Below are 20769 nucleotides of genomic sequence, written 5' to 3' on the forward strand. Positions count from 1 at the left end.
ACAGCAGGAGTCAACTCAACTTCTGCTGCCAGTAACTGGACCACTGTTGCCAGAGATACCATCACAACAGTGTCTGCAATGTCCACGGAAATGTAAGTAACCATATACTGTATATGTGGTATGAGGCTGATGTAGTGATGTATCTTTCCATATTTATTTCATGCTAAGACACTTGTTTTCCTGATTTCCTCTTTAATGTTGGAAGCTAATAAATCCACATAAACAACAAAATCACACTTATACGAGCTTTTTATTTGATTTAAATTGTCATTGTGTACAGTATAATATATAAATAATGTGATATAATAAATATGGATATAGCAGAATATTGTAAATAAATATCGTCATGAGGGAATCTCTGCCAGGAAAATATTCTATCAAACATCATGAAGGATAAAATCACTCCAGTACGAAGCAGGCACAATCTTCCAATGATTAAATAACAACAATATAAAATATTAAAAACCCACATAAAAATAAATAAAGACAAAAGATATTAAAAAAATGACAGAGATATTAATGAAAGGACAAAGGTGTAAATGTATAGAAAACAGAGATATCCTCAAGGCATGTGCAGTACTTATATAAGAGCATTGCTGGAAATTTTACTGAATCAGAGTTAAATCTTTCATCTCTTCACAGAGAGGGATCAGTCATTGCTGTACTCATGCTGGAGTTCAACACTATAAACCCTGTTCCCCATGACGCTGAGATTCTCAGAGCCTTCACTGCTTTCCTGGCTCCCTATAAATCTCTGGGAATCTATCCGGTTAACGTCACAACAATCCATTATAAGAGTAAGTTCTTGTCGGGACCAAGAATGTCTTCTGGAGTCTCAGTTTCTGACAGCTCCTGTATCCAGTTGGTTCCTCTTTCCTGGTGTGCTGACGAGTGGTTGTGTGTGTTTACAGACACAACAGGAAACTCCTTTGCTGTCACTGTTGACTTCCTCATCAGCAATCTCACCATCCCGAAAGGGGCCGACCTGACCAACGAAACATACATCAAGATCCAGAACATCATCAACGACCTGGTGAGACCCTTACTAAAGAGAACACAACAGCTGGACGCCACTAACTGGGAGCTCTGCCTTGACATCTGTACTGGACAAACACTCACTTTGACTTCGCGTCAGAGAACTGAGCAACTATACACTTCCTCCAAACATGTTGTCTTCAGATACGTCTTGAAACGATAAGAAGCAAAACAGGAGAGAGTAAAGGAGATCAGGTTCTGTCTGAGAAGAGATTAATCTCTTCTGCATTTTCACCTCCATATTGTACAGAGATGTGGGCAGTTAAAAGCTGAAAAGCTATTGAAGGAGCAGACGTAATTAGCAAGTGCTCATTTTAAGTTTGCATACATTCAGCTGATATTGTGATGCATTTGAAATCTTGATGATGTTTTCTCTTTCAATTCTAGTTCCAGGACATCCTTTCCAAACACCTGGGTGCAAATCAAACCACATTCCCTCCTGCTAAATTCAGGTAAGGACTTTAGTGCAGTCAGAAAGCAATTCTGTGCTGCTGAATTTTGTATACCTTGATAATAATCTGCTGACTACACCAGAGAACATGAATGTAAGGGTTACATTATCAATTGTACAGACTGACCTTGAAAGGGATATTATTCCATTTGATCCATGATGTTCAGCAAAGAGAGTGAGATATGGCGACTTAAAAGGGTCCATTGGATCACTCTGTTCATAAACTGATTATTTGTTCATTTCCATAGCAATGAGAGCAACCAGATCCAGGCTGAAGTGCTGTTTAACTTCCTTATCAATGACATCAAGAGCCCCAGTGCATTACTGAAGGAGATCCTGAACATTACAGGACCTGCCAAGGGTATCACAGCCTCACTGAGCATCAATGGTAAGATCCAGCACCATGACTTCTAAATCACTGCAGCATTATTGATCATCCACAGTTTTCATCTCAAGGAAGATAGTGATGTTCTCGTTTTCCCCATGGACTACTCAGTTAGTGAAAGATCATTTTCAACAGTATAAACATCCATATTTTGTGCATCTCAGCGATGGACATGTATGTAAACGTGTTATCTTGTGTTAACATGCATGTTTATGAACTAATGCAGGTCGGCCAACTACAACAACGGCACCTCCCACTGCAGCACCAACCTCAGCTCCAGCTTCAGCGTGAGTCCCACAGTTTTATACCTGTAGTTCCAGTGAGAACGGCGATACGGCTTTCTGTCTTCTTCAGCCTCACTCTTTACCACACACTGCTGGGACGTCCACTGTTTTCAACCTGTATGTGTGTTCTCTTCACAGGGAGGGCTCAGTCATTGCTGTACTCACGCTGGAGTTCAACACTATAAACCCTGTTCCCCATGACGCTGAGATTCTCAGAGCCTTCACTGCTTTCCTGGCTCCCTATAAATCCCTGGGAATCTATCCGGTTAACGTCACAACAGTCCATTATAAGAGTAAGTTCTTGTCGGGACCAAGAATGTCTTCTGGAGTCTCAGTTTCTGACAGCTCCTGTATCCAGTTGGTTCCTCTTTCCTGGTGTGCTGACGAGTGGTTGTGTGTGTTTACAGACACAACAGGAAACTCCTTTGCCGTCACTGTTGGCTTCCTAATCAGGAATCTCACCATCCCGAAAGGGGCCGACCTGACCAACGAAACATACAGCAAGATCCAGAACATCATCAACGACCTGGTGAGACCCTTACTAAAGAGAACACAACAGCTGGACGCCACTAACGGGGAGCTCTGCCTTGATATCTGTACTGGACAAACACTCACTTTGACTTCGCGTCAGAGAACTGAGCAACTATACACTTCCTCCAAACATGTTGTCTTCAGATACGTCTTGAAGCGATAGGAAGCAAAACAGGAGAGAGTAAAAGAGATCAGGTTCTGTCTGAAAAGATATTAATTTCTTCTGCATTTTCACCTCCATATTGTACAGAGATGTGGGCAGTTAAAAGCTGAAAAGCTATTGAAGGAGCAGACGTAATTAGCAAGTGCTCATTTTAAGTTTGCATCCATTCAGCTGATATTGTGATGCATTTGAAATCTTGATGATGTTTTCTCTTTCAATTCTAGTTCCAGGACATCCTTTCCAAACACCTGGGTGCAAATCAAGCCACATTCCCTCCTGCTAAATTCAGGTAAGGACTTTAGTGCAGTCAGAAAGCAATTCTGTGCTGCTGAATTTTGTATACCTTGATAATAATCTGCTGACTACACCAGAGAACATGAATGTAAGGGTTACATTATCAATTGTACAGACTGACCTTGAAAGGGATATTATTCCATTTGATCCATGATGTTCAGCAAAGAGAGTGAGATACAGTATGGTGACTTAAAAGGGTCCATTGGATCACTCTGTTCATAAACTGATCATTTGTTCATTTCCATAGCAATGAGAGCAACCAGATCCAGGCTGAAGTGCTGTTTAACTTCCTTATCAATGACATCAAGAACCCCAGTGCATTACTGAAGGAGATCCTGAACATTACAGGACCTGCCAAGGGTATCACAGCCTCACTGAGCATCAATGGTAAGATCCAGCACCATGACTTCTAAATCACTGCAGCATTATTGATCATCCACAGTTTTCATCTCAAGGAAGATAGTGATGTTCTCGTTTTCCCCATGGACTACTCAGTTAGTGAAAGATCATTTTCAACAGTATAAACATCCATATTTTGTGCATCTCAGCGATGGACATGTATGTAAACGTGTTATCTTGTGTTAACATGCATGTTTATGAACTAATGCAGGTCGGCCAACTACAACAACGGCACCTCCCACTGCAGCACCAACCTCAGCTCCAGCTTCAGCGTGAGTCCCACAGTTTTATACCTGTAGTTCCAGTGAGAACGGCAATACGGCTTTCTGTCTTCTTCAGCCTCACTCTTTACCACACACTGCTGGGACGTCCACTGTTTTCAACCTGTATGTGTGTTCTCTTCACAGGGAGGGCTCAGTCATTGCTGTACTCACGCTGGAGTTCAACACTATAAACCCTGTTCCCCATGACGCTGAGATTCTCAGAGCCTTCACTGCTTTCCTGGCTCCCTATAAATCCCTGGGAATCTATCCGGTTAACGTCACAACAGTCCATTATAAGAGTAAGTTCTTGTCGGGACCAAGAATGTCTTCTGGAGTCTCAGTTTCTGACAGCTCCTGTATCCAGTTGGTTCCTCTTTCCTGGTGTGCTGACGAGTGGTTGTGTGTGTTTACAGACACAACAGGAAACTCCTTTGCCGTCACTGTTGACTTCCTCATCAGGAATCTCACCATCCCGAAAGGGGCCGACCTGACCAATGAAACATACAGCAAGATCCAGAACATCATCAACGACCTGGTGAGACCCTTACTAAAGAGAACACAACAGCTGGACGCCACTAACGGGGAGCTCTGCCTTGACATCTGTACTGGACAAACACTCACTTTGACTTCGCGTCAGAGAACTGAGCAACTATACACTTCCTCCAAACATGTTGTCTTCAGATACGTCTTGAAACGATAAGAAGCAAAACAGGAGAGAGTAAAGGAGATCAGGTTCTGTCTGAGAAGAGATTAATTTCTTCTGCATTTTCACCTCCATATTGTACAGAGATGTGGGCAGTTAAAAGCTGAAAAGCTATTGAAGGAGCAGACGTAATTAGCAAGTGCTCATTTTAAGTTTGCATCCATTCAGCTGATATTGTGATGCATTTGAAATCTTGATGATGTTTTCTCTTTCAATTCTAGTTCCAGGACATCCTTTCCAAACACCTGGGTGCAAATCAAACCACATTCCCTCCTGCTAAATTCAGGTAAGGACTTTAGTGCAGTCAGAAAGCAATTCTGTGCTGCTGAATTTTGTATACCTTGATAATAATCTGCTGACTACACCAGAGAACATGAATGTAAGGGTTACATTATAAATTGTACAGACTGACCTTGAAAGGGATATTATTCCATTTGATCCATGATGTTCAGCAAAGAGAGTGAGATACAGTATGGCGACTTAAAAGGGTCCATTGGATCACTCTGTTCATAAACTGATCATTTGTTCATTTCCATAGCAATGAGAGCAACCAGATCCAGGCTGAAGTGCTGTTTAACTTCCTTATCAATGACATCAAGAACCCCAGTGCATTACTGAAGGAGATCCTGAACATTACAGGACCTGCCAAGGGTATCACAGCCTCACTGAGCATCAATGGTAAGATCCAGCACCATGACTTCTAAATCACTGCAGCATTATTGATCATCCACAGTTTTCATCTCAAGGAAGATAGTGATGTTCTCGTTTTCCCCATGGACTACTCAGTTAGTGAAAGATCATTTTCAACAGTATAAACATCCATATTTTGTGCATCTCAGCGATGGACATGTATGTAAACGTGTTATCTTGTGTTAACATGCATGTTTATGAACTAATGCAGGTCGGCCAACTACAACAACGGCACCTCCCACTGCAGCACCAACCTCAGCTCCAGCTTCAGCGTGAGTCCCACAGTTTTATACCTGTAGTTCCAGTGAGAACGGCAATACGGCTTTCTGTCTTCTTCAGCCTCACTCTTTACCACACACTGCTGGGACGTCCACTGTTTTCAACCTGTATGTGTGTTCTCTTCACAGGGAGGGCTCAGTCATTGCTGTACTCACGCTGGAGTTCAACACTATAAACCCTGTTCCCCATGACGCTGAGATTCTCAGAGCCTTCACTGCTTTCCTGGCTCCCTATAAATCCCTGGGAATCTATCCGGTTAACGTCACAACAGTCCATTATAAGAGTAAGTTCTTGTCGGGACCAAGAATGTCTTCTGGAGTCTCAGTTTCTGACAGCTCCTGTATCCAGTTGGTTCCTCTTTCCTGGTGTGCTGACGAGTGGTTGTGTGTGTTTACAGACACAACAGGAAACTCCTTTGCCGTCACTGTTGACTTCCTCATCAGGAATCTCACCATCCCGAAAGGGGCCGACCTGACCAATGAAACATACAGCAAGATCCAGAACATCATCAACGACCTGGTGAGACCCTTACTCAAGAGAACACAACAGCTGGACGCCACTAACGGGGAGCTCTGCCTTGACATCTGTACTGGACAAACACTCACTTTGACTTCGCGTCAGAGAACTGAGCAACTATACACTTCCTCCAAACATGTTGTCTTCAGATACGTCTTGAAACGATAAGAAGCAAAACAGGAGAGAGTAAAGGAGATCAGGTTCTGTCTGAGAAGAGATTAATTTCTTCTGCATTTTCACCTCCATATTGTACAGAGATGTGGGCAGTTAAAAGCTGAAAAGCTATTGAAGGAGCAGACGTAATTAGCAAGTGCTCATTTTAAGTTTGCATCCATTCAGCTGATATTGTGATGCATTTGAAATCTTGATGATGTTTTCTCTTTCAATTCTAGTTCCAGGACATCCTTTCCAAACACCTGGGTGCAAATCAAACCACATTCCCTCCTGCTAAATTCAGGTAAGGACTTTAGTGCAGTCAGAAAGCAATTCTGTGCTGCTGAATTTTGTATACCTTGATAATAATCTGCTGACTACACCAGAGAACATGAATGTAAGGGTTACATTATCAATTGTACAGACTGACCTTGAAAGGGATATTATTCCATTTGATCCATGATGTTCAGCAAAGAGAGTGAGATACAGTATGGCGACTTAAAAGGGTCCATTGGATCACTCTGTTCATAAACTGATTATTTGTTCATTTCCATAGCAATGAGAGCAACCAGATCCAGGCTGAAGTGCTGTTTAACTTCCTTATCAATGACATCAAGAACCCCAGTGCATTACTGAAGGAGATCCTGAACATTACAGGACCTGCCAAGGGTATCACAGCCTCACTGAGCATCAATGGTAAGATCCAGCACCATGACTTCTAAATCACTGCAGCATTATTGATCATCCACAGTTTTCATCTCAAGGAAGATAGTGATGTTCTCGTTTTCCCCATGGACTACTCAGTTAGTGAAAGATCATTTTCAACAGTATAAACATCCATATTTTGTGCATCTCAGCGATGGACATGTATGTAAACGTGTTATCTTGTGTTAACATGCATGTTTATGAACTAATGCAGGTCGGCCAACTACAACAACGGCACCTCCCACTGCAGCACCAACCTCAGCTCCAGCTTCAGCGTGAGTCCCACAGTTTTATACCTGTAGTTCCAGTGAGAACGGCAATACAGCTTTCTGTCTTCTTCAGCCTAACTCTTTACCACACACTGCTGGGACGTCCACTGTTTTCAACCTGTATGTGTGTTCTCTTCACAGGGAGGGCTCAGTCATTGCTGTACTCACGCTGGAGTTCAACACTATAAACCCTGTTCCCCATGACGCTGAGATTCTCAGAGCCTTCACTGCTTTCCTGGCTCCCTATAAATCCCTGGGAATCTATCCGGTTAACGTCACAACAGTCCATTATAAGAGTAAGTTCTTGTCGGGACCAAGAATGTCTTCTGGAGTCTCAGTTTCTGACAGCTCCTGTATCCAGTTGGTTCCTCTTTCCTGGTGTGCTGACGAGTGGTTGTGTGTGTTTACAGACACAACAGGAAACTCCTTTGCCGTCACTGTTGGCTTCCTCATCAGGAATCTCACCATCCCGAAAGGGGCCGACCTGACCAACGAAACATACAGCAAGATCCAGAACATCATCAACGACCTGGTGAGACCCTTACTAAAGAGAACACAACAGCTGGACGCCACTAACGGGGAGCTCTGCCTTGATATCTGTACTGGACAAACACTCACTTTGACTTCGCGTCAGAGAACTGAGCAACTATACACTTCCTCCAAACATGTTGTCTTCAGATACGTCTTGAAGCGATAGGAAGCAAAACAGGAGAGAGTAAAAGAGATCAGGTTCTGTCTGAAAAGATATTAAATTCTTCTGCATTTTCACCTCCATATTGTACAGAGATGTGGGCAGTTAAAAGCTGAAAAGCTATTGAAGGAGCAGACGTAATTAGCAAGTGCTCATTTTAAGTTTGCATCCATTCAGCTGATATTGTGATGCATTTGAAATCTTGATGATGTTTTCTCTTTCAATTCTAGTTCCAGGACATCCTTTCCAAACACCTGGGTGCAAATCAAGCCACATTCCCTCCTGCTAAATTCAGGTAAGGACTTTAGTGCAGTCAGAAAGCAATTCTGTGCTGCTGAATTTTGTATACCTTGATAATAATCTGCTGACTACACCAGAGAACATGAATGTAAGGGTTACATTATCAATTGTACAGACTGACCTTGAAAGGGATATTATTCCATTTGATCCATGATGTTCAGCAAAGAGAGTGAGATACAGTATGGTGACTTAAAAGGGTCCATTGGATCACTCTGTTCATAAACTGATCATTTGTTCATTTCCATAGCAATGAGAGCAACCAGATCCAGGCTGAAGTGCTGTTTAACTTCCTTATCAATGACATCAAGAACCCCAGTGCATTACTGAAGGAGATCCTGAACATTACAGGACCTGCCAAGGGTATCACAGCCTCACTGAGCATCAATGGTAAGATCCAGCACCATGACTTCTAAATCACTGCAGCATTATTGATCATCCACAGTTTTCATCTCAAGGAAGATAGTGATGTTCTCGTTTTCCCCATGGACTACTCAGTTAGTGAAAGATCATTTTCAACAGTATAAACATCCATATTTTGTGCATCTCAGCGATGGACATGTATGTAAACGTGTTATCTTGTGTTAACATGCATGTTTATGAACTAATGCAGGTCGGCCAACTACAACAACGGCACCTCCCACTGCAGCACCAACCTCAGCTCCAGCTTCAGCGTGAGTCCCACAGTTTTATACCTGTAGTTCCAGTGAGAACGGCAATACGGCTTTCTGTCTTCTTCAGCCTCACTCTTTACCACACACTGCTGGGACGTCCACTGTTTTCAACCTGTATGTGTGTTCTCTTCACAGGGAGGGCTCAGTCATTGCTGTACTCACGCTGGAGTTCAACACTATAAACCCTGTTCCCCATGACGCTGAGATTCTCAGAGCCTTCACTGCTTTCCTGGCTCCCTATAAATCCCTGGGAATCTATCCGGTTAACGTCACAACAGTCCATTATAAGAGTAAGTTCTTGTCGGGACCAAGAATGTCTTCTGGAGTCTCAGTTTCTGACAGCTCCTGTATCCAGTTGGTTCCTCTTTCCTGGTGTGCTGACGAGTGGTTGTGTGTGTTTACAGACACAACAGGAAACTCCTTTGCCGTCACTGTTGGCTTCCTCATCAGGAATCTCACCATCCTGAAAGGGGCCGACCTGACCAATGAAACATACAGCAAGATCCAGAACATCATCAACGACCTGGTGAGACCCTTACTAAAGAGAACACAACAGCTGGACGCCACTAACGGGGAGCTCTGCCTTGACATCTGTACTGGACAAACACTCACTTTGACTTCGCGTCAGAGAACTGAGCAACTATACACTTCCTCCAAACATGTTGTCTTCAGATACGTCTTGAAGCGATAGGAAGCAAAACAGGAGAGAGTAAAAGAGATCAGGTTCTGTCTGAAAAGATATTAATTTCTTCTGCATTTTCACCTCCATATTGTACAGAGATGTGGGCAGTTAAAAGCTGAAAAGCTATTGAAGGAGCAGACGTAATTAGCAAGTGCTCATTTTAAGTTTGCATCCATTCAGCTGATATTGTGATGCATTTGAAATCTTGATGATGTTTTCTCTTTCAATTCTAGTTCCAGGACATCCTTTCCAAACACCTGGGTGCAAATCAAACCACATTCCCTCCTGCTAAATTCAGGTAAGGACTTTAGTGCAGTCAGAAAGCAATTCTGTGCTGCTGAATTTTGTATACCTTGATAATAATCTGCTGACTACACCAGAGAACATGAATGTAAGGGTTACATTATAAATTGTACAGACTGACCTTAAAAGGGATATTATTCCATTTGATCCATGATGTTCAGCAAAGAGAGTGAGATACAGTATGGCGACTTAAAAGGGTCCATTGGATCACTCTGTTCATAAACTGATTATTTGTTCATTTCCATAGCAATGAGAGCAACCAGATCCAGGCTGAAGTGCTGTTTAACTTCCTTATCAATGACATCAAGAACCCCAGTGCATTACTGAAGGAGATCCTGAACATTACAGGACCTGCCAAGGGTATCACAGCCTCACTGAGCATCAATGGTAAGATCCAGCACCATGACTTCTAAATCACTGCAGCATTATTGATCATCCACAGTTTTCATCTCAAGGAAGATAGTGATGTTCTCGTTTTCCCCATGGACTACTCAGTTAGTGAAAGATCATTTTCAACAGTATAAACATCCATATTTTGTGCATCTCAGCGATGGACATGTATGTAAACGTGTTATCTTGTGTTAACATGCATGTTTATGAACTAATGCAGGTCGGCCAACTACAACAACGGCACCTCCCACTGCAGCACCAACCTCAGCTCCAGCTTCAGCGTGAGTCCCACAGTTTTATACCTGTAGTTCCAGTGAGAACGGCAATACGGCTTTCTGTCTTCTTCAGCCTCACTCTTTACCACACACTGCTGGGACGTCCACTGTTTTCAACCTGTATGTGTGTTCTCTTCACAGGGAGGGCTCAGTCATTGCTGTACTCACGCTGGAGTTCAACACTATAAACCCTGTTCCCCATGACGCTGAGATTCTCAGAGCCTTCACTGCTTTCCTGGCTCCCTATAAATCCCTGGGAATCTATCCGGTTAACGTCACAACAGTCCATTATAAGAGTAAGTTCTTGTCGGGACCAAGAATGTCTTCTGGAGTCTCAGTTTCTGACAGCTCCTGTATCCAGTTGGTTCCTCTTTCCTGGTGTGCTGACGAGTGGTTGTGTGTGTTTACAGACACAACAGGAAACTCCTTTGCCGTCACTGTTGACTTCCTCATCAGGAATCTCACCATCCCGAAAGGGGCCGACCTGACCAATGAAACATACAGCAAGATCCAGAACATCATCAACGACCTGGTGAGACCCTTACTAAAGAGAACACAACAGCTGGACGCCACTAACGGGGAGCTCTGCCTTGACATCTGTACTGGACAAACACTCACTTTGACTTCGCGTCAGAGAACTGAGCAACTATACACTTCCTCCAAACATGTTGTCTTCAGATACGTCTTGAAACGATAAGAAGCAAAACAGGAGAGAGTAAAGGAGATCAGGTTCTGTCTGAGAAGAGATTAATTTCTTCTGCATTTTCACCTCCATATTGTACAGAGATGTGGGCAGTTAAAAGCTGAAAAGCTATTGAAGGAGCAGACGTAATTAGCAAGTGCTCATTTTAAGTTTGCATCCATTCAGCTGATATTGTGATGCATTTGAAATCTTGATGATGTTTTCTCTTTCAATTCTAGTTCCAGGACATCCTTTCCAAACACCTGGGTGCAAATCAAACCACATTCCCTCCTGCTAAATTCAGGTAAGGACTTTAGTGCAGTCAGAAAGCAATTCTGTGCTGCTGAATTTTGTATACCTTGATAATAATCTGCTGACTACACCAGAGAACATGAATGTAAGGGTTACATTATCAATTGTACAGACTGACCTTGAAAGGGATATTATTCCATTTGATCCATGATGTTCAGCAAAGAGAGTGAGATACAGTATGGTGACTTAAAAGGGTCCATTGGATCACTCTGTTCATAAACTGATCATTTGTTCATTTCCATAGCAATGAGAGCAACCAGATCCAGGCTGAAGTGCTGTTTAACTTCCTTATCAATGACATCAAGAACCCCAGTGCATTACTGAAGGAGATCCTGAACATTACAGGACCTGCCAAGGGTATCACAGCCTCACTGAGCATCAATGGTAAGATCCAGCACCATGACTTCTAAATCACTGCAGCATTATTGATCATCCACAGTTTTCATCTCAAGGAAGATAGTGATGTTCTCGTTTTCCCCATGGACTACTCAGTTAGTGAAAGATCATTTTCAACAGTATAAACATCCATATTTTGTGCATCTCAGCGATGGACATGTATGTAAACGTGTTATCTTGTGTTAACATGCATGTTTATGAACTAATGCAGGTCGGCCAACTACAACAACGGCACCTCCCACTGCAGCACCAACCTCAGCTCCAGCTTCAGCGTGAGTCCCACAGTTTTATACCTGTAGTTCCAGTGAGAACGGCAATACGGCTTTCTGTCTTCTTCAGCCTCACTCTTTACCACACACTGCTGGGACGTCCACTGTTTTCAACCTGTATGTGTGTTCTCTTCACAGGGAGGGCTCAGTCATTGCTGTACTCACGCTGGAGTTCAACACTATAAACCCTGTTCCCCATGACGCTGAGATTCTCAGAGCCTTCACTGCTTTCCTGGCTCCCTATAAATCTCTGGGAATCTATCCGGTTAACGTCACAACAATCCATTATAAGAGTAAGTTCTTGTCGGGACCAAGAATGTCTTCTGGAGTCTCAGTTTCTGACAGCTCCTTTATCCAGCTGGTTCCTCTTTCCTGGTGTGCTGACGAGTGGTTGTGTGTGTTTACAGACACAACAGGAAACTCCTTTGCCGTCACTGTTGACTTCCTCATCAGGAATCTCACCATCCCGAAAGGGGCCGACCTGACCAACGAAACATACAGCAAGATCCAGAACATCATCAACGACCTGGTGAGACCCTTACTAAAGAGAACACAACAGCTGGACGCCACTAACAGGGAGCTCTGCCTTGACATCTGTACTGGACAAACACTCACTTTGACTTCGCGTCAGAGAACTGAGCAACTATACACTTCCTCCAAACATGTTGTCTTCAGATACGTCTTGAAGCGATAGGAAGCAAAACAGGAGAGAGTAAAAGAGATCAGGTTCTGTCTGAGAAGAGATTAATTTCTTCTGCATTTTCACTTCCATATTGTACAGAGATGTGGGCAGTTAAAAGCTGAAAAGCTATTGAAGGAGCAGACGTAATTAGCAAGTGCTCATTTTAAGTTTGCATACATTCAGCTGATATTGTGATGCATTTGAAATCTTGATGATGTTTTCTCTTTCAATTCTAGTTCCAGGACATCCTTTCCAAACACCTGGGTGCAAATCAAACCACATTCCCTCCTGCTAAATTCAGGTAAGGACTTTAGTGCAGTCAGAAAGCAATTCTGTGCTGCTGAATTTTGTATACCTTGATAATAATCTGCTGACTACACCAGAGAACATGAATGTAAGGGTTACATTATCAATTGTACAGACTGACCTTGAAAGGGATATTATTCCATTTGATCCATGATGTTCAGCAAAGAGAGTGAGATACAGTATGGTGACTTAAAAGGGTCCATTGGATCACTCTGTTCATAAACTGATCATTTGTTCATTTCCATAGCAATGAGAGCAACCAGATCCAGGCTGAAGTGCTGTTTAACTTCCTTATCAATGACATCAAGAACCCCAGTGCATTACTGAAGGAGATCCTGAACATTACAGGACCTGCCAAGGGTATCACAGCCTCACTGAGCATCAATGGTAAGATCCAGCACCATGACTTCTAAATCACTGCAGCATTATTGATCATCCACAGTTTTCATCTCAAGGAAGATAGTGATGTTCTCGTTTTCCCCATGGACTACTCAGTTAGTGAAAGATCATTTTCAACAGTATAAACATCCATATTTTGTGCATCTCAGCGATGGACATGTATGTAAACGTGTTATCTTGTGTTAACATGCATGTTTATGAACTAATGCAGGTCGGCCAACTACAACAACGGCACCTCCCACTGCAGCACCAACCTCAGCTCCAGCTTCAGCGTGAGTCCCACAGTTTTATACCTGTAGTTCCAGTGAGAACGGCAATACGGCTTTCTGTCTTCTTCAGCCTCACTCTTTACCACACACTGCTGGGACGTCCACTGTTTTCAACCTGTATGTGTGTTCTCTTCACAGGGAGGGCTCAGTCATTGCTGTACTCACGCTGGAGTTCAACACTATAAACCCTGTTCCCCATGACGCTGAGATTCTCAGAGCCTTCACTGCTTTCCTGGCTCCCTATAAATCCCTGGGAATCTATCCGGTTAACGTCACAACAGTCCATTATAAGAGTAAGTTCTTGTCGGGACCAAGAATGTCTTCTGGAGTCTCAGTTTCTGACAGCTCCTGTATCCAGTTGGTTCCTCTTTCCTGGTGTGCTGACGAGTGGTTGTGTGTGTTTACAGACACAACAGGAAACTCCTTTGCCGTCACTGTTGACTTCCTCATCAGGAATCTCACCATCCCGAAAGGGGCCGACCTGACCAATGAAACATACAGCAAGATCCAGAACATCATCAACGACCTGGTGAGACCCTTACTAAAGAGAACACAACAGCTGGACGCCACTAACGGGGAGCTCTGCCTTGACATCTGTACTGGACAAACACTCACTTTGACTTCGCGTCAGAGAACTGAGCAACTATACACTTCCTCCAAACATGTTGTCTTCAGATACGTCTTGAAACGATAAGAAGCAAAACAGGAGAGAGTAAAGGAGATCAGGTTCTGTCTGAGAAGAGATTAATTTCTTCTGCATTTTCACCTCCATATTGTACAGAGATGTGGGCAGTTAAAAGCTGAAAAGCTATTGAAGGAGCAGACGTAATTAGCAAGTGCTCATTTTAAGTTTGCATCCATTCAGCTGATATTGTGATGCATTTGAAATCTTGATGATGTTTTCTCTTTCAATTCTAGTTCCAGGACATCCTTTCCAAACACCTGGGTGCAAATCAAACCACATTCCCTCCTGCTAAATTCAGGTAAGGACTTTAGTGCAGTCAGAAAGCAATTCTGTGCTGCTGAATTTTGTATACCTTGATAATAATCTGCTGACTACACCAGAGAACATGAATGTAAGGGTTACATTATCAATTGTACAGACTGACCTTGAAAGGGATATTATTCCATTTGATCCATGATGTTCAGCAAAGAGAGTGAGATACAGTATGGTGACTTAAAAGGGTCCATTGGATCACTCTGTTCATAAACTGATCATTTGTTCATTTCCATAGCAATGAGAGCAACCAGATCCAGGCTGAAGTGCTGTTTAACTTCCTTATCAATGACATCAAGAACCCCAGTGCATTACTGAAGGAGATCCTGAACATTACAGGACCTGCCAAGGGTATCACAGCCTCACTGAGCATCAATGGTAAGATCCAGCACCATGACTTCTAAATCACTGCAGCATTATTGATCATCCACAGTTTTCATCTCAAGGAAGATAGTGATGTTCTCGTTTTCCCCATGGACTACTCAGTTAGTGAAAGATCATTTTCAACAGTATAAACATCCATATTTTGTGCATCTCAGCGATGGACATGTATGTAAACGTGTTATCTTGTGTTAACATGCATGTTTATGAACTAATGCAGGTCGGCCAACTACAACAACGGCACCTCCCACTGCAGCACCAACCTCAGCTCCAGCTTCAGCGTGAGTCCCACAGTTTTATACCTGTAGTTCCAGTGAGAACGGCAATACGGCTTTCTGTCTTCTTCAGCCTCACTCTTTACCACACACTGCTGGGACGTCCACTGTTTTCAACCTGTATGTGTGTTCTCTTCACAGGGAGGGCTCAGTCATTGCTGTACTCACGCTGGAGTTCAACACTATAAACCCTGTTCCCCATGACGCTGAGATTCTCAGAGCCTTCACTGCTTTCCTGGCTCCCTATAAATCTCTGGGAATCTATCCGGTTAACGTCACAACAATCCATTATAAGAGTAAGTTCTTGTCGGGACCAAGAATGTCTTCTGGAGTCTCAGTTTCTGACAGCTCCTGTATCCAGCTGGTTCCTCTTTCCTGGTGTGCTGACGAGTGGTTGTGTGTGTTTACAGACACAACAGGAAACTCCTTTGCCGTCACTGTTGACTTCCTCATCAGGAATCTCACCATCCCGAAAGGGGCCGACCTGACCAACGAAACATACAGCAAGATCCAGAACATCATCAACGACCTGGTGAGACCCTTACTAAAGAGAACACAACAGCTGGACGCCACTAACAGGGAGCTCTGCCTTGACATCTGTACTGGACAAACACTCACTTTGACTTCGCGTCAGAGAACTGAGCAACTATACACTTCCTCCAAACATGTTGTCTTCAGATACGTCTTGAAGCGATAGGAAGCAAAACAGGAGAGAGTAAAAGAGATCAGGTTCTGTCTGAGAAGAGATTAATTTCTTCTGCATTTTCACTTCCATATTGTACAGAGATGTGGGCAGTTAAAAGCTGAAAAGCTATTGAAGGAGCAGACGTAATTAGCAAGTGCTCATTTTAAGTTTGCATACATTCAGCTGATATTGTGATGCATTTGAAATCTTGATGATGTTTTCTCTTTCAATTCTAGTTCCAGGACATCCTTTCCAAACACCTGGGTGCAAATCAAACCACATTCCCTCCTGCTAAATTCAGGTAAGGACTTTAGTGCAGTCAGAAAGCAATTCTGTGCTGCTGAATTTTGTATACCTTGATAATAATCTGCTGACTACACCAGAGAACATGAATGTAAGGGTTACATTATCAATTGTACAGACTGACCTTGAAAGGGATATTATTCCATTTGATCCATGATGTTCAGCAAAGAGAGTGAGATACAGTATGGTGACTTAAAAGGGTCCATTGGATCACTCTGTTCATAAACTGATCATTTGTTCATTTCCATAGCAATGAGAGCAACCAGATCCAGGCTGAAGTGCTGTTTAACTTCCTTATCAATGACATCAAGAACCCCAGTGCATTACTGAAGGAGATCCTGAACATTACAGGACCTGCCAAGGGTATCACAGCCTCACTGAGCATCAATGGTAAGATCCAGCACCATGACTTCTAAATCACTGCAGCATTATTGATCATCCACAGTTTTCATCTCAAGGAAGATAGTGATGTTCTCGTTTTCCCCATGGACTACTCAGTTAGTGAAAGATCATTTTCAACAGTATAAACATCCATATTTTGTGCATCTCAGCGATGGACATGTATGTAAACGTGTTATCTTGTGTTAACATGCATGTTTATGAACTAATGCAGGTCGGCCAACTACAACAACGGCACCTCCCACTGCAGCACCAACCTCAGCTCCAGCTTCAGCGTGAGTCCCACAGTTTTATACCTGTAGTTCCAGTGAGAACGGCAATACGGCTTTCTGTCTTCTTCAGCCTCACTCTTTACCACACACTGCTGGGACGTCCACTGTTTTCAACCTGTATGTGTGTTCTCTTCACAGGGAGGGCTCAGTCATTGCTGTACTCACGCTGGAGTTCAACACTATAAACCCTGTTCCCCATGACGCTGAGATTCTCAGAGCCTTCACTGCTTTCCTGGCTCCCTATAAATCCCTGGGAATCTATCCGGTTAACGTCACAACAGTCCATTATAAGAGTAAGTTCTTGTCGGGACCAAGAATGTCTTCTGGAGTCTCAGTTTCTGACAGCTCCTGTATCCAGTTGGTTCCTCTTTCCTGGTGTGCTGACGAGTGGTTGTGTGTGTTTACAGACACAACAGGAAACTCCTTTGCCGTCACTGTTGACTTCCTCATCAGGAATCTCACCATCCCGAAAGGGGCCGACCTGACCAATGAAACATACAGCAAGATCCAGAACATCATCAACGACCTGGTGAGACCCTTACTAAAGAGAACACAACAGCTGGACGCCACTAACGGGGAGCTCTGCCTTGACATCTGTACTGGACAAACACTCACTTTGACTTCGCGTCAGAGAACTGAGCAACTATACACTTCCTCCAAACATGTTGTCTTCAGATACGTCTTGAAACGATAAGAAGCAAAACAGGAGAGAGTAAAGGAGATCAGGTTCTGTCTGAGAAGAGATTAATTTCTTCTGCATTTTCACCTCCATATTGTACAGAGATGTGGGCAGTTAAAAGCTGAAAAGCTATTGAAGGAGCAGACGTAATTAGCAAGTGCTCATTTTAAGTTTGCATCCATTCAGCTGATATTGTGATGCATTTGAAATCTTGATGATGTTTTCTCTTTCAATTCTAGTTCCAGGACATCCTTTCCAAACACCTGGGTGCAAATCAAACCACATTCCCTCCTGCTAAATTCAGGTAAGGACTTTAGTGCAGTCAGAAAGCAATTCTGTGCTGCTGAATTTTGTATACCTTGATAATAATCTGCTGACTACACCAGAGAACATGAATGTAAGGGTTACATTATCAATTGTACAGACTGACCTTGAAAGGGATATTATTCCATTTGATCCATGATGTTCAGCAAAGAGAGTGAGATACAGTATGGCGACTTAAAAGGGTCCATTGGATCACTCTGTTCATAAACTGATCATTTGTTCATTTCCATAGCAATGAGAGCAACCAGATCCAGGCTGAAGTGCTGTTTAACTTCCTTATCAATGACATCAAGAATCCCAGTGCATTACTGAAGGAGATCCTGAACATTACAGGACCTGCCAAGGGTATCACAGCCTCACTGAGCATCAATGGTAAGATCCAGCACCATGACTTCTAAATCACTGCAGCATTATTGATCATCCACAGTTTTCATCTCAAGGAAGATAGTGATGTTCTCGTTTTCCCCATGGACTACTCAGTTAGTGAAAGATCATTTTCAACAGTATAAACATCCATATTTTGTGCATCTCAGCGATGGACATGTATGTAAACGTGTTATCTTGTGTTAACATGCATGTTTATGAACTAATGCAGGTCGGCCAACTACAACAACGGCACCTCCCACTGCAGCACCAACCTCAGCTCCAGCTTCAGCGTGAGTCCCACAGTTTTATACCTGTAGTTCCAGTGAGAACGGCAATACGGCTTTCTGTCTTCTTCAGCCTCACTCTTTACCACACACTGCTGGGACGTCCACTGTTTTCAACCTGTATGTGTGTTCTCTTCACAGGGAGGGCTCAGTCATTGCTGTACTCACGCTGGAGTTCAACACTATAAACCCTGTTCCCCATGACGCTGAGATTCTCAGAGCCTTCACTGCTTTCCTGGCTCCCTATAAATCTCTGGGAATCTATCCGGTTAACGTCACAACAATCCATTATAAGAGTAAGTTCTTGTCGGGACCAAGAATGTCTTCTGGAGTCTCAGTTTCTGACAGCTCCTGTATCCAGCTGGTTCCTCTTTCCTGGTGTGCTGACGAGTGGTTGTGTGTGTTTACAGACACAACAGGAAACTCCTTTGCCGTCACTGTTGACTTCCTCATCAGGAATCTCACCATCCCGAAAGGGGCCGACCTGACCAACGAAACATACAGCAAGATCCAGAACATCATCAACGACCTGGTGAGACCCTTACTAAAGAGAACACAACAGCTGGACGCCACTAACAGGGAGCTCTGCCTTGACATCTGTACTGGACAAACACTCACTTTGACTTCGCGTCAGAGAACTGAGCAACTATACACTTCCTCCAAACATGTTGTCTTCAGATACGTCTTGAAGCGATAGGAAGCAAAACAGGAGAGAGTAAAAGAGATCAGGTTCTGTCTGAGAAGAGATTAATTTCTTCTGCATTTTCACTTCCATATTGTACAGAGATGTGGGCAGTTAAAAGCTGAAAAGCTATTGAAGGAGCAGACGTAATTAGCAAGTGCTCATTTTAAGTTTGCATACATTCAGCTGATATTGTGATGCATTTGAAATCTTGATGATGTTTTCTCTTTCAATTCTAGTTCCAGGACATCCTTTCCAAACACCTGGGTGCAAATCAAACCACATTCCCTCCTGCTAAATTCAGGTAAGGACTTTAGTGCAGTCAGAAAGCAATTCTGTGCTGCTGAATTTTGTATACCTTGATAATAATCTGCTGACTACACCAGAGAACATGAATGTAAGGGTTACATTATAAATTGTACAGACTGACCTTGAAAGGGATATTATTCCATTTGATCCATGATGTTCAGCAAAGAGAGTGAGATACAGTATGGCGACTTAAAAGGGTCCATTGGATCACTCTGTTCATAAACTGATCATTTGTTCATTTCCATAGCAATGAGAGCAACCAGATCCAGGCTGAAGTGCTGTTTAACTTCCTTATAAATGACATCAAGAATCCCAGTGCATTACTGAAGGAGATCCTGAACATTACAGGACCTGCCAAGGGTATCACAGCCTCACTGAGCATCAATGGTAAGATCCAGCACCATGACTTCTAAATCACTGCAGCATTATTGATCATCCACAGTTTTCATCTTAAGGAAGATAGTGATGTTCTCGTTTTCCCCATGGACTACTCAGTTAGTGAAAGATCATTTTCAACAGTATAAACATCCATATTTTGTGCATCTCAGCGATGGACATGTATGTAAACGTGTTATCTTGTGTTAACATGCATGTTTATGAACTAATGCAGGTCGGCCAACTACAACAACGGCACCTCCCACTGCAGCACCAACCTCAGCTCCAGCTTCAGCGTGAGTCCCACAGTTTTATACCTGTAGTTCCAGTGAGAACGGCAATACGGCTTTCTGTCTTCTTCAGCCTCACTCTTTACCACACACTGCTGGGACGTCCATTGTTTTCAACCTGTATGTGTGTTCTCTTCACAGGGAGGGCTCAGTCATTGCTGTACTCACGCTGGAGTTCAACACTATAAACCCTGTTCCCCATGACGCTGAGATTCTCAGAGCCTTCACTGCTTTCCTGGCTCCCTATAAATCCCTGGGAATCTATCCGGTTAACGTCACAACAATCCATTATAAGAGTAAGTTCTTGTCGGGACCAAGAATGTCTTCTGGAGTCTCAGTTTCTGACAGCTCCTGTATCCAGTTGGTTCCTCTTTCCTGGTGTGCTGACGAGTGGTTGTGTG

The 20769-nt window shown here is 43.1% G+C and overlaps 1 protein-coding gene across 2 annotated transcripts in view; it reads left to right on the forward strand.

Annotated features, from left to right (window-relative positions):
- The first annotated feature begins 43 nt into the window (after positions 1-43).
- LOC148834156 (uncharacterized) overlaps positions 44-20769 on the forward strand; it is a 31137-nt gene continuing 10411 nt past the window's right edge. For both annotated transcript variants that reach the window (XM_088916678.1, XM_088916677.1), the window contains exons 1-62: positions 44-92; positions 643-797; positions 912-1033; positions 1423-1487; positions 1735-1874; positions 2098-2158; positions 2294-2448; positions 2563-2684; positions 3074-3138; positions 3391-3530; positions 3754-3814; positions 3950-4104; positions 4219-4340; positions 4730-4794; positions 5047-5186; positions 5410-5470; positions 5606-5760; positions 5875-5996; positions 6386-6450; positions 6703-6842; positions 7066-7126; positions 7262-7416; positions 7531-7652; positions 8042-8106; positions 8359-8498; positions 8722-8782; positions 8918-9072; positions 9187-9308; positions 9698-9762; positions 10015-10154; positions 10378-10438; positions 10574-10728; positions 10843-10964; positions 11354-11418; positions 11671-11810; positions 12034-12094; positions 12230-12384; positions 12499-12620; positions 13010-13074; positions 13327-13466; positions 13690-13750; positions 13886-14040; positions 14155-14276; positions 14666-14730; positions 14983-15122; positions 15346-15406; positions 15542-15696; positions 15811-15932; positions 16322-16386; positions 16639-16778; positions 17002-17062; positions 17198-17352; positions 17467-17588; positions 17978-18042; positions 18295-18434; positions 18658-18718; positions 18854-19008; positions 19123-19244; positions 19634-19698; positions 19951-20090; positions 20314-20374; positions 20510-20664. In XM_088916678.1, the coding sequence (XP_088772804.1) occupies positions 79-92; positions 643-797; positions 912-1033; positions 1423-1487; positions 1735-1874; positions 2098-2158; positions 2294-2448; positions 2563-2684; positions 3074-3138; positions 3391-3530; positions 3754-3814; positions 3950-4104; positions 4219-4340; positions 4730-4794; positions 5047-5186; positions 5410-5470; positions 5606-5760; positions 5875-5996; positions 6386-6450; positions 6703-6842; positions 7066-7126; positions 7262-7416; positions 7531-7652; positions 8042-8106; positions 8359-8498; positions 8722-8782; positions 8918-9072; positions 9187-9308; positions 9698-9762; positions 10015-10154; positions 10378-10438; positions 10574-10728; positions 10843-10964; positions 11354-11418; positions 11671-11810; positions 12034-12094; positions 12230-12384; positions 12499-12620; positions 13010-13074; positions 13327-13466; positions 13690-13750; positions 13886-14040; positions 14155-14276; positions 14666-14730; positions 14983-15122; positions 15346-15406; positions 15542-15696; positions 15811-15932; positions 16322-16386; positions 16639-16778; positions 17002-17062; positions 17198-17352; positions 17467-17588; positions 17978-18042; positions 18295-18434; positions 18658-18718; positions 18854-19008; positions 19123-19244; positions 19634-19698; positions 19951-20090; positions 20314-20374; positions 20510-20664 (6685 nt within the window). In that variant the 5' untranslated portion in view covers positions 44-78. The remainder of the gene's footprint in view (positions 93-642; positions 798-911; positions 1034-1422; positions 1488-1734; positions 1875-2097; positions 2159-2293; positions 2449-2562; positions 2685-3073; positions 3139-3390; positions 3531-3753; positions 3815-3949; positions 4105-4218; positions 4341-4729; positions 4795-5046; positions 5187-5409; positions 5471-5605; positions 5761-5874; positions 5997-6385; positions 6451-6702; positions 6843-7065; positions 7127-7261; positions 7417-7530; positions 7653-8041; positions 8107-8358; positions 8499-8721; positions 8783-8917; positions 9073-9186; positions 9309-9697; positions 9763-10014; positions 10155-10377; positions 10439-10573; positions 10729-10842; positions 10965-11353; positions 11419-11670; positions 11811-12033; positions 12095-12229; positions 12385-12498; positions 12621-13009; positions 13075-13326; positions 13467-13689; positions 13751-13885; positions 14041-14154; positions 14277-14665; positions 14731-14982; positions 15123-15345; positions 15407-15541; positions 15697-15810; positions 15933-16321; positions 16387-16638; positions 16779-17001; positions 17063-17197; positions 17353-17466; positions 17589-17977; positions 18043-18294; positions 18435-18657; positions 18719-18853; positions 19009-19122; positions 19245-19633; positions 19699-19950; positions 20091-20313; positions 20375-20509; positions 20665-20769) is intronic.

This window comes from Atractosteus spatula, chromosome 5 (assembly GCF_055471065.1).
Source record: "Atractosteus spatula isolate fAtrSpa1 chromosome 5, fAtrSpa1.hap1, whole genome shotgun sequence".
NCBI lineage: Eukaryota > Metazoa > Chordata > Actinopteri > Semionotiformes > Lepisosteidae > Atractosteus > Atractosteus spatula.